Source organism: Carex rostrata, chromosome 9 (assembly GCF_964058835.1).
Source record: "Carex rostrata chromosome 9, lpCarRost1.2, whole genome shotgun sequence".
NCBI lineage: Eukaryota > Viridiplantae > Streptophyta > Magnoliopsida > Poales > Cyperaceae > Carex > Carex rostrata.
The window spans coordinates 8990429-9008152 of NC_135926.1; the positions used below are offsets into that span (position 1 = coordinate 8990429).

At 35.4% G+C, this 17724-nt stretch overlaps 3 protein-coding genes across 4 annotated transcripts; 1 reads left to right on the top strand and 2 right to left on the bottom strand.

Annotated features, from left to right (window-relative positions):
• Window positions 1-9172: 9172 nt before the first annotated feature.
• LOC144559099 (FHA domain-containing protein DDL-like) lies at window positions 9173-12803 on the bottom strand. Of its 2 annotated transcripts, none has more exons than XM_078308043.1 (10): window positions 12150-12803; window positions 11670-11701; window positions 11286-11352; window positions 11118-11175; window positions 10825-10917; window positions 10351-10465; window positions 10205-10252; window positions 10030-10075; window positions 9769-9839; window positions 9173-9478 (listed from the first exon to the last, which is right to left on the bottom strand). In XM_078308043.1, the coding sequence occupies exons 1-10, from the start codon at window positions 12699-12701 to the stop codon at window positions 9439-9441; spliced, it is 1122 nt and encodes a 373-aa protein (XP_078164169.1). In that variant the 5' UTR covers window positions 12702-12803; the 3' UTR covers window positions 9173-9438. The 2 variants fall into 2 exon arrangements, with proteins under 2 accessions (XP_078164169.1, XP_078164170.1); XM_078308044.1 differs by having other exon boundaries at window positions 12083-12293.
• Window positions 12804-14257: 1454 nt separating this feature from the next.
• On the top strand, window positions 14258-16149 carry LOC144559583 (protein FAR1-RELATED SEQUENCE 5-like). The gene is made up of 3 exons (XM_078308646.1): window positions 14258-14435; window positions 14536-15457; window positions 15550-16149. Exons 1-2 carry the CDS (start codon window positions 14372-14374, stop codon window positions 15333-15335), a joined length of 864 nt encoding a protein of 287 aa, XP_078164772.1. The 5' UTR covers window positions 14258-14371; the 3' UTR covers window positions 15336-15457; window positions 15550-16149.
• LOC144559941 (protein FAR1-RELATED SEQUENCE 5-like) lies at window positions 16063-17221 on the bottom strand. Its single transcript, XM_078309108.1, has 2 exons — window positions 17044-17221; window positions 16063-16943 (listed from the first exon to the last, which is right to left on the bottom strand). Exons 1-2 carry the CDS (start codon window positions 17105-17107, stop codon window positions 16063-16065), a joined length of 945 nt encoding a protein of 314 aa, XP_078165234.1. The 5' UTR covers window positions 17108-17221.
• Between the last annotated feature and the right edge of the window lie 503 nt (window positions 17222-17724).

The following is a 17724-nucleotide window of genomic DNA, read 5'->3' on the forward strand; positions in this document are numbered from 1 at the left end:
TGGAGACCAAATTTTACATTTTTCTGAATTTTTTTACTATTTATTAAACCACTTTGAAAATCGCTGATCCAACAGTGGCTTAACAAAACAGTAAAATCAGAAGCCACTGTTGGATCAGCTGTTTTCAAAGTGGCTTAATAAATAGTAAAAAAATTCATAAAAATGTAAAATTTGGTCTCCAAGCACAATTTAATATGGAGAACAACTTGAACGGTTCGGATCGACGTTTTGAACTTTAAAAATTAAAAAACGAATTGATAGCACCAAAACTCAGGAACTACCACTTTGATCTTAGCCAACCTCTATATATCTATACACATATATAATACCGTTGCCACCCCTAGGTCACAGAGTGCGTATCATATGAGATGGAATGAAATCTGCTCCTTTTCTTGAGAAAAGGAGGACTCTCCTATTCTCCAATCCGAACCGTTTAAAATCAATCAAACGGCTTCAATTACATCTGATTTATTTGTGCTTTGAGATTCGTGCCATGTTAAAAAGAAATTGAAGCCGTTTGATCGATGTTGAACGGTTCGGATTGGAGAATAGGAGGGTCCTCGATCCTTTTCCCAAGAAAATGAGCAGATTGGCTTCCATCTGAGATATCTCATATTTTGCATGACCGATGTGTCTGATGCCTGTTTGGGAGTGACGTAGGGGGCCAATATTATATGAGCTTTGAGATTCGCGCAGAACGTATTGCAACTGTTAAGATTTTCCAAAAAGTCACGCAAAATATGAGATATCTCAGCCGATTTTTTTAAAAATACCCAACAAAAAATTGATTTTATTTAAAATGACCAGTTTTCAACTGAAATTTTAAAAATACCCTCCCCTCAAAAAAAATCTGCGCTCCCTAATATTTATTCCCACCCGCAAAAAAAATCTGCGCTCCCTAATATTTATTCTCACCCGCAAAAAAAATCTGCGCTCCCTAATATTTATTCCCACCCGCATATAAAATCTGCGCTCGGCCCTTTAATTTACAGATCCGCTGGCCCAGAATTATTGTTTGGAAGCGCAGAAATTATTTGCGCTCCGGGTCATTTTTTTTTTTTTTTTTTTGGTGCATTTTTTTGTTATAAATAGACTCTTAGACAGAAAGAGGCAGAAGGAGAAAGAGGAAAGAGAGGAGAAGGAGAAAGGAAGGAAGAAGAGAGGAAAGGAGAAGAAGAGGGAGGAGGAAGGAGGAAGAGAAAAACTGTTCAGCTGCTTAATCAGGTTTTTTTACGTATTGTTGTTTACTGTTTATTTACTGTGGATGTACGCATTCACTGTTCACATACGTATTAACTGTTCATTTACTGTGCACATACGTATTTACTGCTCGTTTACTATTCATTTACTGTTCATTTACTGTGCATATACGTATTTACTGTTTATTTACTGTGCACATACGTATTTACTGTTCGTTACTATTCATTTACTGTTCATTTACTATTTATTTACTGTGCATATACGTATTTACTGTCCATATACTGTGCACATATGTATTTACTGTTCATGTACTTTTCATATACGTATTTACTGTTCATTTCCTGTGCACATACGTATTTACTGTTCATATACGTATTTACTGTTCATTTACTATTCATTACTGTGCATATACGTATTTACTGTTCATTTGAAATCAGTAAACTTACAAAATATTTCCTTCTCCGAATGTAGTTTATTGGCCATGCCTATTGCAATTTCAATACATTTTGGAGGGAAATTCATTTTTGACCAGAATGGGGCACGTTACTCCAAACCTCCAGTAAATACGTATTGGGTTGATGAAAATTTCTCATTTGAGCAGTTGCAATCGCTTATTTATGAAGTGAGCGGCTACAATAGGAATCGTTGGGAATTACAGATTCAAGCCCGAATGGTCCATGCAGGAAGGTATGTCAGAATCGCATTGGGTGATGACGGGGCATTGAGAGGCCTGATCGCGCAGGTTGTGCGGTCCGGTGGATTATTGAAAGTTTTTGCATGCAGAATTCGCGGAGAGTCAGTGGATATAGAGCATGTGCAAAGGAATTAAAAGAACCAACTATGAAGTAGAAAAATTCATATATAGAGTGAAGGAAACCAATTAGCAGGAAAAAAAAAGGATACCCAAAGCCTCAGATTAGTAAATTTAAATTTAATGCATAAATAAGTAAGAGCAGAACTCAAAAATGAAGCTCAAAGCATCAGTTGTTTTAGAGCATCTAGAGAAACACAAAACTAACAAGAAGAAGATATTAAAATGTAGTACCTAAAAAAAAATACAAGCAGATACTAGTGGAAATACCATATAGCACCAATTGATTGTAAAACAAATTCGAAACATAGACTAGTATGACTATCTTGGCAGCTAATTTCCGTGTTTTCCATTTGAGAAAAATTTACAAGATAACATTTGATTTATTACTTAATAACAGAATTTTGAGTAGCATACGACCACAACAATAGATTCTTTTTAAAAAAAATAAAATTAATCCTTTTACTTTGCTCATTGAACTATTGGTCAAATTTCAAATATCCAAGAGAAGCAGGAATTATTCACCTACAGATGTAAAATAGTAGAAACCAAACGGATGAAAGAGCATTGACACATCTACCAAGTCACCAATCAACAAACACTGTATACTTTTCATACAACTAAGTGCAAATAGTTTTCCCAAACCAATAGTCCTAGTGAAAAATAACTTTTTTCATATAAAAGAAGTAAAAGCTAGCGGTTCATAAAAAATCAAGAAACCAGTAGCAGGATACCCTCAGTAAATTGCATTTCATCATACTTCCGTACAAACTGACAGCTAATGGAGAAGCAAGATTTTCTCTAAAGTACCAAGAGAGCTCTAGACGGAACAGATATAACACCTTGCAATTAGCAGGTTAATATTTAATGGGTCAGATTAGATTTTGCTAGTTCTATGACCAAACCAAAATGTTGAATGTAGGGGTGCAAACAGGTCAGATAGCGGTAAAAGATACCAATAATATATTTCTCTTTCTCTTTCTCTTATTAATTGAAAAAAATATGCTCTACTTGCATCTCAATAGAAAACCCGCTTTACTCCCATGCGAGAGGAAATAAAAACTTACCCAAGGCATCAAGCTGTCTAGTTTTACTGTGTTAAGCATCATTGGGCAACTTGTGGCATTAGTAATGCAATATTAAATGTTAGCAAAAAGAAAATAATACAATGTTGAGTAAAAATAACTACATGCAAGCACCAAATAATAATCAGGGTTTTCAAATATTTGTTGTCCTTATATTGCTCTCTTCCAAAGAAAAGGTTTTCAAAAGATACATAACAGAATCTGGAATCCAACAAGAAAAATATGCTATAAGTAGAGCAAAGTAAACATTTCAACAACTAAGGTCAAAGAAGTACTGCCAGAAAAAATCATTGTTCCAGTTTAAAAAAAAACAACAAAATAATGAATTTCCTCTACAAAATATGTCAGTCCATTTGATGCCAGCATCAATTGAACACATAATTTCAATCACAACCACCAAAAAATAGAATCTTGTAGGCCTATTTAATAAATCTTTCAAAAAAAAAAAGAAACAAAACAAAAATTCAAATGACATATCGTCAAACCAGTAGAAAACTCTTGCATTAATGCCCTCAGAAAGTTAACTTATTGCTCATAGACAAGCACCAAAATGGGTTTTTAATTTGAACAAAGAGGAAGCAAGTTTATCCTGTCAGTACCAAGTTTTTTTGAAGAGCTCCATTCCCTCCATACAGTGATGGTGATGATGATGGCAACGACAGTAATAATAATAATAAGAGTAAGGCTATGGTGCTATTGCATAATGCACATTGGTCCATACTATGATCTATATTCGAAGTCCAAACATTTGAATAATAATGATAATAACAATTATAAAGATGGATGTGATCATGCCAGCAATAAAGATGGATGTGATCAATTAATTACGGGAATGCCTAACCTGATTTCACGGCAGAGCGGGGCGGAGAGATTTCACGGCAGAGCGGGGCGGAGAGATTTCACGGCAGAGCGGCAGAGCGGAGCAAGAACGGAGCACAGCAGAGCGGCAGGGGTTTGGCGGAGAGATTTCACGGGCAGTCTTGCTTTCACGGGGGTGGGGTTTGGAGAAGAAAGGGGGGTTTTCACGGGGGTGCCGTTTGGAGAAGAAAGGAGGCTTCAAGATCTGTGCATATAATTTAAAGGTTGGAGCGCAGATAATTTCTGCGGGGCAGAATATTTAATCCCAAGCGCAGATAATTTCTGCGCTTCCAATCAATAATTCCGGGCCGCTCATTTGCTTTAAGATCCGTGCAGCGGATCTGTAATTACAAGGTCGGAGCGCAGATATTATCTGCGGGCGGGAATAAAAATTCCAGAGCGCAAATATTTTCTGCGGGGGGGGTATTTTTAAAATTTCGGTTGAAACCTGGACATTTTTATTTAATTTATTTATTAGTTGGGTATTTTTAAAAAAATCGGTATCTCAGAGGATGCGAATTCTAGGTCACATCAACCGTATAAGAAACTACATTTTCAAATTGCCAAACAAAAATTAGGACACATTACGTAATACTAATTTAAAAAAAAAAGAAGTAATTTTTCCGCGTGCTCTTCCCAAAAAGCAGGAATAGACGAATTAAATCGGTGCATGAGAGCGTCTCACAAGTCAGAACTCAGAACCTGTGTAATTCGTACAAGCTTACATGGCTACGCAGGAGCTACGCTACACTTTGTTTCCTCCCTGTGTTTCCATTTGTCTGGAAATATCCTTCTATTCTCCAATGCAATAATGCCATGTGTCCCCTGCTCCTCAAACCCCCAACAATAACATTAAATAAAGACGAGGGTTGAAATACCTATCTTATCTTTCACGTCCCATCGTGTCTTATAATATTTATTTTTATTTTAAAATTTTAAATAGTAAATTCTAACTTACTTAATGTGATATTTATATTAAAATATATTTATAAAACAAATTATATATTTTTAAATTGGTACATAATATTGTATCTATCTAAAAAGAAACTAGTAATTTTCTTTTTTTTTAAAATATAAAATTTAGTCTCTGAACATATTATAATATAAAGATTATGTTCAACCATTTAAATTGATTGTTGGAACATTGAAAATAAAAATAAAAAAATGTTAGACATAAAAGATATAAGACATTTCGGTCATTTTTATTAATACCCCACAAAAAAAGAAAATTTTAAAAATGTCCCTGCCATCTATTTTTTTTCAAAACTGTCCCGACCGTCAGGCCCACGGACGGCCCAATAAACCCATCAAACCGCCCCACGCAAAGGTGGGTTAGTCCTCTATTTTTTTTTAGAGATATTAATATTTTGATTTAAATAATTTTGTGAAGAAAAAGTTTTCTTGTTTAGAGTGTACACCAAAAAATAAGATATTTGATATATTTATGAAGTGATGTCATAACTTTTTACTATGATTTATACATGATACGCGCAAGGGATATAGTTATTTAGTTTTCTTGGCCTAGATTCTTAATAATTTATTTTATTCCAATATACACAAGGAAATATAGTTAGATTGCCTCAATGATGTCATTTTTTTTTTTTAGAGAATAATTGGATTATTTGATTATTGTCGGCATATACCATTTGCTCGGAGATAGGCAAACAAACACAATAAATAGTAAATGGATTTTAAAATAAGTATATGAATAATCTCTTAGGCTTCTGACTAAACAAAATACCGATCGTTGCACGTCTACCGTTGAACAAAAACTTAAACTAAATTTTTGAGGCACTGAATGACGTTTTTTTTTGAAATTCTGATGCGTCAGATGCGACGATGCATGGGGTTTTCCGGAGCAAAATCGGATCCATCTCATCCCCCCTTTCTGAAAAGTGGTCATACGCGTAAATCCGACTTTCCTAGCTAAAGTTTTTTTTAAAGCTGAACTTTGGAAATTCATAACTAACTGTAGAAAAATCCAAATAAATTGAAATTTGTGTCAATTATGTGTATTTTTTAATGCTCTACATGCTGGTGTAATCACTTTTACATTTTGGTCCCTGTATCAGTCCAGACCTCTGCTGGTAAATTAGTCCAGACTGGCCAGTCTGGACTGATACAGGGACCAAAATGCAAAAGTGATTTGAGTAGCACATGTGACAGTTTGAAATATCTAATAGGATCCTGGCCAGTCTGGACTGATACAGGGACCAAAATGCAAAAGTGATTTGAGTAGCACATGTGACAGTCTGAAATGTCTAATAGGATCCTGGCCAGTGTGGAATTCAGATCCTAGATACATGAGGTTCAATTATAAAATCTGAACCATTTTTTTAACTTGGCACGCATCTTGAAACAGACTCTTATATTTTCTTAAGACATTGAATTTATTTCGGCTGAGAATTAATCTGGACCGTCTATATAAATTGCACCTCAGGTCCCATAAGATATGGATTCTTTGAGGGTGGTGTTCCGGTTTGCTCTTTTATTTTTTTTAGTGGTGATTTGACGAAAGTAAAACAATGATTTGACAAAAGGTAAAACAATGCATGCGAGTTGCAGATTTGATTCCCATGTGCGTATCCTGTATAAATTGTAGTGAAGAGTTACGACATCACTTCATAAATATATCAAATGTCTTATTTTTGGCGTACACTCTAAACAAGAAAACTTTTTCTTCACAAATTTATTTAAATCAAAATATTAATATCTCTAAAAAAAAATAGAGGACTGGCCCGCCTCTGCATGGGGCGGTCTGGTAGGTTTATTAGGCCGCCCGTGGGCCTGACGGTTGGGGTAGTTTTGAAAAAAAAAATATATGGTAGGGACATTTTTTAAATTTTCTTTTTTTTGGGTATTAATAAAAATGGCCGAAGACATTTGAACTATCATATTAAATAAAATATACTTAAATTAATTAGACCATGTTTTGGTACCAACTGTAGTCGTAAAAGTTGTAATTTTATATCGACCATTATAGATTAAAATTTTATGTGTTGGTCATTGACGTGATATTAATTTATGTGATAAATAGGAACGAAAACTGATGACAGAATTACAGATAGTCATAGCGCGAATTCATATTCATATTTCACACTATTCATAAAAAAATTAACAAAAGATGAGAAGAGTTCAAATGGCTTCATTTTTTTGTCTCCACGATGCCTCCATTTTTAAAAGCATTAATAAATCAAAATTTAAAACCGTTAGATGTGATCTATGTTATTTTCTCTACGTACTTATACAAAAAAAATATCACATTTCAATTTTGTTTTTATGTGAATCAATTATTTGAAAAATTAACATATAGAAATTATCGATATTAGCACAAGATATTTAAAATTGAAATAGAACAAGATGTCTGAAATTGAAATTATTAATTTTGTTTTTATGTGAATCAATCATTTTATCGTTACATTATAATCACGTAGCTTATAATTTATATAGCACAAGATGTCTAAAATTGAAATACGTATCTCCTCAGATACCATACTTTACAGTTAGGAAAAAAAATGGTATGAATTTAGTCCAAGACAAGTTAAAAAGATTCCGTGTTTATTATAGATATAGAAAATACGTTTTGAGATTTATGTCAAAGTTAAAGAAGAGCATGAATTTATTAATCTCACCAACAGGAGCGGACTCAGGATTTTTGTCGAGGGGGCAAAAAAATATAGAATCGAATTTAAATAACTAATCAGTTTAAATCCGTTGACTAATTAGGTACTCAATAAAAAACAATGCTTTAATTTATACTTTCAAATACTCTGACTTGTAATTTCTGATTTTCTAACCAATAATTATAATTACCAATCATAATTCAAAAAAAAATATTTTAATTTTAACTCTAAATTTAACCCAAATTACAAATAAAACATTCAAAGAGCGACAAAAAAAATTTCAGAGGCGAAAGACAAAGTTGATCGGAACGCATGAGTCGCCCCTACCTACCATACAAATTCAGATCCCCTAAAGTAACCTAATTTTTTAATTTTGATCAGGACCATTCAATCTGCTCTAACATAAATATTAAAGGGCTCAGTGCATTTCACCATGAGCCGGATTGGACTAAATATCTGATCGGATGGGCCAGATCAAAACTAAAAATTCGAGTTAATTTTGGGGATACGGACTCATGTGATAACTGGGGATCCGAATTCTGAAATTGAGACATGCCCATTTCTGACACGGACATGGACACGAGATGCGTCGGACACGATCAACTCAAAATACAATCAACACATTGTCGCGACTAGGATATGACTCAGGCATACCTCAGAACATCGTACTCGGAAGTCGGAACATATCAGAATTCAGGAAAAATCAAGGAGAATCGGCCACACACAAGATCAGAAAAAAACAGGAGAAAGGAATAAGCCTATCGGCCTATATATATAACCAGGTACGAAAGACATCACTGCCATCTCTCAAAAAGTTTAGTTGATATGTGAAGAATTCAGACCGTCCAAATTATCATCGTACGAATTTAAAGCCGTCCCATAAATTTCAAATAGGTCTGGATTGAATAAAATGACCCGGTTTCTATAAATACAAATTTTGAGTTATCTCATAAGATACCCACTGAGTTGAGATGTTTATTTTTATTTGTTGAACAAAATAATGTCTTCTGTCTACGGGCCATCCATTATTATCTATACAGAAATTTGAATAATGGGTGTTGTATAGTGTCGCGTCAACAAGGCAATTGCTTCGCATGCCCATCAATCCATGGAATTCAAAAGATAACTAATTATACACTTTAAAACAAAGTCTGTCTAGTTTAATGACAACTTTTGAAAGATTTTCATTTCATCCTGGGCACGCGAAAAAGGAATTCATATCACCCGGGACAGATATCAGTGTATTGAAAAGGTGGCTAAACCACTTCTATGACATGTCGAGGTAACTGAAATTTTTGAACAGTTCTAAACTCAAAATTTTGATTACCTCAGAGGATGTGGACCCGCGGAAAATATCAATTTCACCAATATGAAATTCACGAGAATACTGTTTGGTTAACTGGAAGAGTTATTTGACATTGACAGTATGAAGTTCATGTTAAATTTTGCAATACAATTAATTTCTCTATGAAGTTCTCAAGAAACTTACGTAGCTCCTCGGCATCCACCAGTAAAGCATGTTCAATAGGATGCTTCTTGGTTCTACTTTCAATTTTCTTGAGGACACAATAATATCAAATGGCTCCAGAAAAAGGTTTTGTCATGACTGCTGAAAGGGCTTTAGTAGGAAATTTAGTAAACAAAAGGGATAACTAAATTATATCGTTGAAGCACAGTGTTAAGTACAACATTATCTGGGAACTTGTGTAAATCCTTGTTTCCCAGCTAGAAATTGGAAATACAAAACAGAGTTGCTAGCCCGAGCACACTCAGAATCCATACATCAAAATGTTCACCTAATATTGCAATGAAAACTGATTTTCAAAACAGTAGTTAAAAAACTGACTCTCCGCGACCTTGTTTACTGAGCTGAATTTTCATGTAGCAAGACATACTCGCGACTGTAAAAAGATGCATAAATAATATTTTCAGTAAAACTTAAAAATACAATTTTACAGGAAAAACAATAAAATTCACTTTCTAATTCATTAAGAGGTAAATTTGGAAGAATTTTTCTAATTAAGTTCCAGTTCGATTCACTAAACACTGAAGCAACTGGCAACGAAAGACCATTTTACCCTCTTGTTTACAGCTTTGCACATAAGAAAAATTGGACCTTTTTTTGTTTCATACCAACACAAGTTACAAGAGTATTATAGCAGATTCACGTGCTTAAAATATAACTGTGTACCTGCTATTGCCAAATCGAATAGTATCTTTCTCCATAAGTTCATAATAACGGCGTGGTTCCAGGCGATTATCCTTCATATCACAACATGAAAGTATCAGAAACTTAAACAAAGAAAAAGTGAAGATTGCTCGGCTCACTCATCCAACCATAATATAGTACAATAGACTAAAAACTAACAAGTTTGAGATTTGGCAGTATAAGTACAGGTATAAAATATACTGGTATGCACCAGATAATGAAGATGTGACTCTGAAAACTTACATTAACGAATGTCCCATTTGTACTCTCTAGATCCATCAGATAAGGCCTAAAAAATAATAACACAAAAGAACATTTCTTGTCAAATAGGACAACAAATTAAATAGTTTAGGAAGAAGTCATAGAAAACAACAACAACAATTACAATCTAAAGCAGGAAAGAAGAGGTCGTCAATACCTTACTTCGTTTACCATCATCCCATCTGGCTGTTCCTTTTCTATTAGCCTAAAAAAAAAAAATCACAAAATAGGAGTTAGGTGAGATCCACAACCAGTATGCTGCCATACAGGTATGGTTATTGACAGGTTAAAAAATGGTTTTACCTATATTGAAGAACAGCATGTTGCTTACTGCAAGAGGGATGGTCAGTTGGTATGTCAGCAACCCTTCTCTCTCTACCGAACAAGTAGCAGCTTTGTCGGTGCACATACAGTGGCTCTAATCATTTCCAAAGGGCAAAAAAAAAAAAAAGGATTTAGCAGCATTAATAGTGCACACAAAATATCATCAGTGAAGGTATTACTGAACTAACCATGCCTTGGTAAAAGGTAAAACAAGTAGAGGTATGGACATGCTATGCTAATACAACTACTAGAGTGGACCATGTATCATGCAGTTGGGTACAGCATGGATATGTCGGTATGCAAAATTTAGTGCCAAAAACAAATGAGCACATTCATTTTAAAAATTATCAATTTTGGGAGAATAAAATGTGTTCTCAGCGATTTGTCCTTCAAAAAAAAAAAAAGAAAAAAAAATTAAGAAAAGGGAGGATGATAGTCAAATGGTAAATTTACCATTGAGCACATCGCCACCCTTGAAGACGTAAAGACGCCATCTGGTATCTGGCTTACGAGCCTCTGGTGGCTCCGTAAATATTAGGGCTACCCCTGAGAAATAATGTAAAAAAAAGAATCAGTAGAAAAAGAGAGAGAGGAAAGAAAATAGAAAATTGACAACTTTTCATACACAGGTCTAATTGCTTACTGCTACTTACCATAGCAACTACCTAAAATCTGTATGAAATCTAACTGTAACATGCTTGTCATAGATACATTATAAATCTGAATAAGAATTTAGCATCACACACCTCGAACTTTATTGGTCTCTTCAGCAAGCTTTCCAGATAGCTCAAATGACGGCTTTTGCTAAGAAAGGGGGTGGGGGGAGCAAGTGAGATAATGTACTTAATACCAAGTAGCACCAGAAAATTATTGACATTAAACAGGCATGTAAAATGGCTCTTGTAAAAACTAACCTTTTCTTTGGCTTCTAGAGCCTCAGTAGCTGCATTCATTTTTACAACTGAATCAAGTTCACCAGACCTATGTCGTGCAAAAATCAATCAAAATTCCAGAAGACAAAAGATTTGATGTAAGAAATGCGCTGACAAGAAAAAAAAAAAAGCTTTCAAACAACCACGTGAAAAATTAAATTGAAAATTAGACGTCAATAAATTTGTACAAGTAAAAAATGCAAGCATTAAAATGCCTCGATACTGAGGCATACCAGGAAGTATGTGTCTTTAATAAGTCTGGCCATTGTAACAACTGAAACTCAGTGCATATCATCCAGTACTGCACTAATCTTGTATACATTTATTATACTTAAGAATTTAAGATTGACAGTTTCATCTACTAACCTAGGAAGAGAATCACCTCTTGAGTCTCTTGCCTGCACAAATTTACATTAAAATGGATGAATCAAATTCAAGACAAACTGTGGATACATGCAATATAACATAAGTCCGGTTCGGTAATAGGTGGAACATGTATCTGATATTCCATGTTTGTTAGTTTATTCCTAATGGTTTTTCTTTCACAGACAAACCCATCAAACACACAGAAAAGAAGAAAACTGGAATAAATGAATAATACCAAAGAAAATGGACCCAAGTTCAAATTCATTGCCACTGCACAGAATTTCAGACAGAAAAAATCACTATTTATGAAACCCCAGTTGAACAAAAAATCATCCAACAAAGGTAATAGTCCTGAACCTCACAGCACAGTTCGGCCCTGACCTGTTCCACACAACAACAAACTGGTACCATACCTGTCTGGTAAGGTACCAATAATCCAAGGATACAAACAGGAAGAGAGGTTGGATATCACCAAGGCACCTCATCACGTGACCCATGCTTCTCTCTCTGTCTCTCTGGTGAGCGGGACCTGTGCCTCCTTTCTGTGTCTCTGTCATGTCTCCTATCCCTCGAGTCATCTCGCCTATCATCGTCCCTCTCTCTTTCCCTCCTACTTCCTCTCTCTGGCATTTTCTCGGTTTCTCTCTCCTCCTGGGCCCTCCTCAGCCTCTTCGCGCGTGGCGACTCATCCCTCACTGCCTCTCGCTCTCTAATTTCTGGTCTTCTGTCAGAATCTCTTTCTCTATTTCTCCCCCTATCACGCTCTTCCTTGCTAGAATTTCTGGCATGATTAGTGCGTGGGGATGCAGGGTCAGGAGACCGGTATCGGCCTCTCGAACCATCTCTGGCACCATCTCTCTCCCTATGTCGACCTCGGTCCGAAGTCCCGGTACGGTCCTTTTCTATGGCTCGCTCAGTTTCTCTTCCTGACCTCTCTCTTCTGTGGAAAGAATGGCGATCTCTCTCAGGGGAAATTGATCGAACAGGTGAGGAGCGGCTGTGACGCTCTCTTCTCGCTACAGCTGAAGCCATGTCAAAAGGCCCGCTTAGTTCAGGGTTCGGCTTCAATGGAGATGGAGATGGAGATGGAAATGGAAATAGGAAGATTTTCCGCTTCGGTAAAGATAGAATAAACCCAGCTAGGGCGAAGCGAATTCAGATCCAACGCCGGTACCCGAGTACCCGACCGTGTAGAATGAGATTTGAGTCCTCTGTTTTACTCTGACACGAATCTCAAAGCGAACTCCAATTTAGATATAGGTTTCCAAGTGATTTTGGTGATTATTTTTAAGAAGCCGATAACAGTACCGCACTAGAGTATCTCTATTGTATCCGCACTATAATTATCATAATTATTTAGAAGGACTGCATGAATTCTAGCTCATAACTTTTTTTTTTTTCTAAAATATTAATACATATGTAATGAAATATTTATACATATGAGGTGAATAATTTTTACGTAAATAATTTTTACGTAAATAATTTTCTCAACTAAATCTCTCAAATGTACCTGCACCATAAATATCTGTGGGGACCACTCAAACTACATGAGGGTCATACACGTTTTTAGATGTAGATTTTTTTTTTCTCAGTTCAATCCCTTTCATATTTCTGACAATTTGTGAGAAGAATTACAAATCTAAAATCACAAATATTTTCTACGCAATTTTCTCTTTCAAATGAGATTCATAATGATGTACATTCAGACTTATCACCACACAAGTATTTATAGATGGGGGATTGAAAATTAAGGATATCAAAACACCAAAATGACCCAAGATGGAAAATTATTTGTCCTAAGCAACTACATACTTTGACTTGATTAGAACGCATTTACTGCTATACGTCTCAAGTTACCATTATCAGTTATTAATATCATTTTTCTTCAACTATTTCCCTCAAGTTTTAATTGAACTTTGGTACAGAATTGAAGGTTACATGCATCAATCTTTATATTGCTACAATTTCATTATCTAATTGAACGCTTCTATATGTCCCTTGCCAATTCCAATACATTCACCAAATCCTTAAACCCAAACAGACCCTGAATTTCACCAAATCCTCAATTTATAGCACTCCAATCAACTCCAGACAATACATAATAGTAACCAAAGAAATAAATGTTAGAAAGGCAGAGAGAAAAAAAAGCTCGGACCTGATTGAGCATCCCAAGGAGGGAAGGAGTGGTGCGGTGGACGATGGTACGATGGCAGCGGCGGAGGCGCATCGCTTCCAGCGTTCGGCCACCATGTGCGCCTCTATTCTAAACCCATGTGAGTAAACCCTAAACCATATTTGAATATTTTGAATAGTTGCTTCAAATTGAATTTCTGATTTTAGAGACAAAAAAGCTACATCGTGCGCGCCTCTTATATAATTGTTTATTATTTGAATAAAACAGTATTGAAAATTTTGATTCTCTAATCCCAAACAAACAGTGATAATAGAAGAGTTAATAAAATTGTTCATTATCCCAGGTGCACAAGGCACACAGTTGCAAAGGGTTTTGGAAATGCTAATAGGACAATCCACTGTAGTTTGAATATAAAGCTTTATTAAAGAAAAAATGGTTACTTGTAGCTTGAAGAATTTAAAGGATGTTCTCTGATACCAAAATCACCTAGTTCTATTTAATTATTTTACTTATTTGCCAATTTTCAGAATCTGAAAAATAGACATCATTATTTATTGGCACATGTACCATGGAGCCAGATAAACAACCACTACAAAACTTGCAAGTCGATCAACCGATGGTCTCTTCTCAAGGTTAGTACCAATTGATATATAATTAAGTTGTGACCTATCTTTTTTTAGAGGTGTTGCTTAGATTTAATTATTATAGCACTAATAATGTTCTTCTTGCTAGGAACTCTGTCAAACAATATTGAAGATGTTACTTCTGATGATAATCAATTGCCAAATTCTTTGATACCTACAATTGGAATGAAATTTGCATCAGTAGAAGAGGCATACCATTTTTATAATGCGTACGCTTTACAAGTCAGATTTAGTGTGCGAAAAAATCTTAATAGAAAAAACAAGTCAAATGTTGTTACTATGAAATGCTTTACTTGTAATAGAGAAGGCAAACCAAAAGAAAGATCACCAACCAAAGCTCCACCAAAATTTAAACGGCCAGAGATAAGAATTGGATGCAACGCACACATGAAAATCAATATTTGCAGTAAGGGAGCTTACAATGTAACTTCTTTTGATTTGGACCACAATCATACCACCTCAACCCCAACCAAAGCGAAAATGTTGAAGTCCCATAGAAGCATAAGCAAGGCACAAAAGGCATTGGGATATTTGGCTGATGCTGCTGGTATTAAACCAAAAGAAACATACGATCTTTTGGCCAAACAAGCTGGAGGTCGACATAATCTTACTTTCATTCCAGACGACTACAGAAACTACTTGAGAACAATAAGGGAGCGTGATATCACCTTAGGAGATGCTGGGGCACTATTGCAATATCTTCAAGACCGTCAAAAAGGAGATCCATCTTTTTATTATGCGATTCAACTTGTTAGTGATGATCAGATTACTAACATCTTTTGGGCTGATGGAAGATCATTGTTGGACTACGGATATTTTGGGGACGTCGTTTGTTTTGATAGTACTTACAAAACAAATGAATATGCAGACCTTTTGCTATTTTTGTAGGTGTTAACCACCACAAACAAACTGTCATATTTGGTGCCGCTTTGCTCTATGACGAGTCTGCTCCTTCATTTGAGTGGCTGTTTTGTGCTCTTTTGAAAATGACAAGTGGAAAAGCTCCTAAGGTGATGTTATAAATTTCTTATAATTTTAGTTATGTTTATGTAATAAATTTATATAGTATTTTTAGCTAATTAGTTTGGCAAAATCATTTTAGGTAATTTTGACTGATCAAGACTTTGCTATGAGTAAAGCAATAAAGAATGTTTCTACCTGACACTACTCATCGTTTGTGTGTTTGACACATGTACCAAAATGCTGCTAAGCACTTGAGTAACGTATTCGGCGGCTCTAAATCTTTCAAGCCTGATTTCAGCCATTGTGTGTATGATTGTGAAGATGAGGCAGACTTCTGCGTGCATGGGAAGAGATGCTCATAAAGTATGATTTGTCCACTAACAAATGGTTGGCTGATATATTCAAAATTCGAGAAAAGTGGGCACTTGTGTATGGTCGGCAAGTCTTTTGTGCTGATATGATGTCAACTTAAAGAAGTGAGAGCATAAATAGTGTTATTAAGAGATATTTGGATCCCAGACAAAGACTGCTGGACTTCTTTAATCATTGGGAGAGACTTTTAGAAACTCGTCGCCACACGGAGTTAGTGGCAGATTCTAGAGCAAGCCAAGGCAACCCTAAAGTTCTATTTTCAGAAATGCTCAAACAAGCTTCAGTTATTTACACTCCAACTGTCTACAAAATGTTTGAAGATGAATATGGTCGCTTTCTTGATTGCTCGATAAAAGACAATGGCCAAAAATAGCAAAAGGTATGCATATTCATTTGTTTTGTAAGTACTATCAAAACAAACGACGTCCCCAAAATATCCGTAGTCCAACAATGATCTTCCATCAGCCCAAAAGATGTTAGTAATCTGATCATCACTATCAAGTTGAATCGCATAATAAAAAGATGGATCTCCTTTTTGACGGTCTTGAAGATATTGCAATAGTGCCCCAGCATCTCCTAAGGTGATATCACGCTCCCTTATTGTTCTCAAGTAGTTTCTGTAGTCGTCTGGAATGAAAGTAAGATTATGTCGACCTCCAGCTTGTTTGGCCAAAAGATCGTATGTTTCTTTTGGTTTAATACCAGCAGCATCAGCCAAATATCCCAATGCCTTTTGTGCCTTGCTTATGCTTCTATGGGACTTCAACATTTTCGCTTTGGTTGGGGTTGAGGTGGTATGATTGTGGTCCAAATCAAAAGAAGTTACATTGTAAGCTCCCTTACTGCAAATATTGATTTTCATGTGTGCGTTGCATCCAATTCTTATCTCTGGCCGTTTAAATTTTGGTGGAGCTTTGGTTGGTGATCTTTCTTTTGGTTTGCCTTCTCTATTACAAGTAAAGCATTTCATAGTAACAACATTTGACTTGTTTTTTCTATTAAGATTTTTTCGCACACTAAATCTGACTTGTAAAGCGTACGCATTATAAAAATGGTATGCCTCTTCTACTGATGCAAATTTCATTCCAATTGTAGGTATCAAAGAATTTGGCAATTGATTATCATCAGAAGTAACATCTTCAATATTGTTTGACAGAGTTCCTAGCAAGAAGAACATTATTAGTGCTATAATAATTAAATCTAAGCAACACCTCTAAAAAAAGATAGGTCACAACTTAATTATATATCAATTGGTACTAACCTTGAGAAGAGACCATCGGTTGATCGACTTGCAAGTTTTGTAGTGGTTGTTTATCTGGCTCCATGGTACATGTGCCAATAAATAATGATGTCTATTTTTCAGATTCTGAAAATTGGCAAATAAGTAAAATAATTAAATAGAACTAGGTGATTTTGGTATCAGAGAACATCCTTTAAATTCTTCAAGCTACAAGTAACCATTTTTTCTTTAATAAAGCTTTATATTCAAACTACAGTGGATTGTCCTATTAGCATTTCCAAAACCCTTTGCAACTGTGTGCCTTGTGCACCTGGGATAATGAACAATTTTATTAACTCTTCTATTATCACTGTTTGTTTGGGATTAGAGAATCAAAATTTTCAATACTGTTTTATTCAAATAATAAACAAGTATATAAGAGGCGCGCACGATGTAGCTTTTTTGTCTCTAAAATTAGAAATTCAATTTGAAGCAACTATTCAAAATATTCAAATATGGTTTAGGGTTTACTCACATGGGTTTCGAACAGAGGCGCACATGGTGGAGCCACGATCGTGGAGAAGCTTGACGCACACGGAGGCTCCAGTCAGTCAGAGGCGCTCGAGAAGGGCGACAGATATCAATCTTCTTTGATTCTGGAGCGGGCCAGGAGAAAAGAAAAAACGGAGGAGACGAAGAGGTGACGAAGAGTCGAAGAGACTG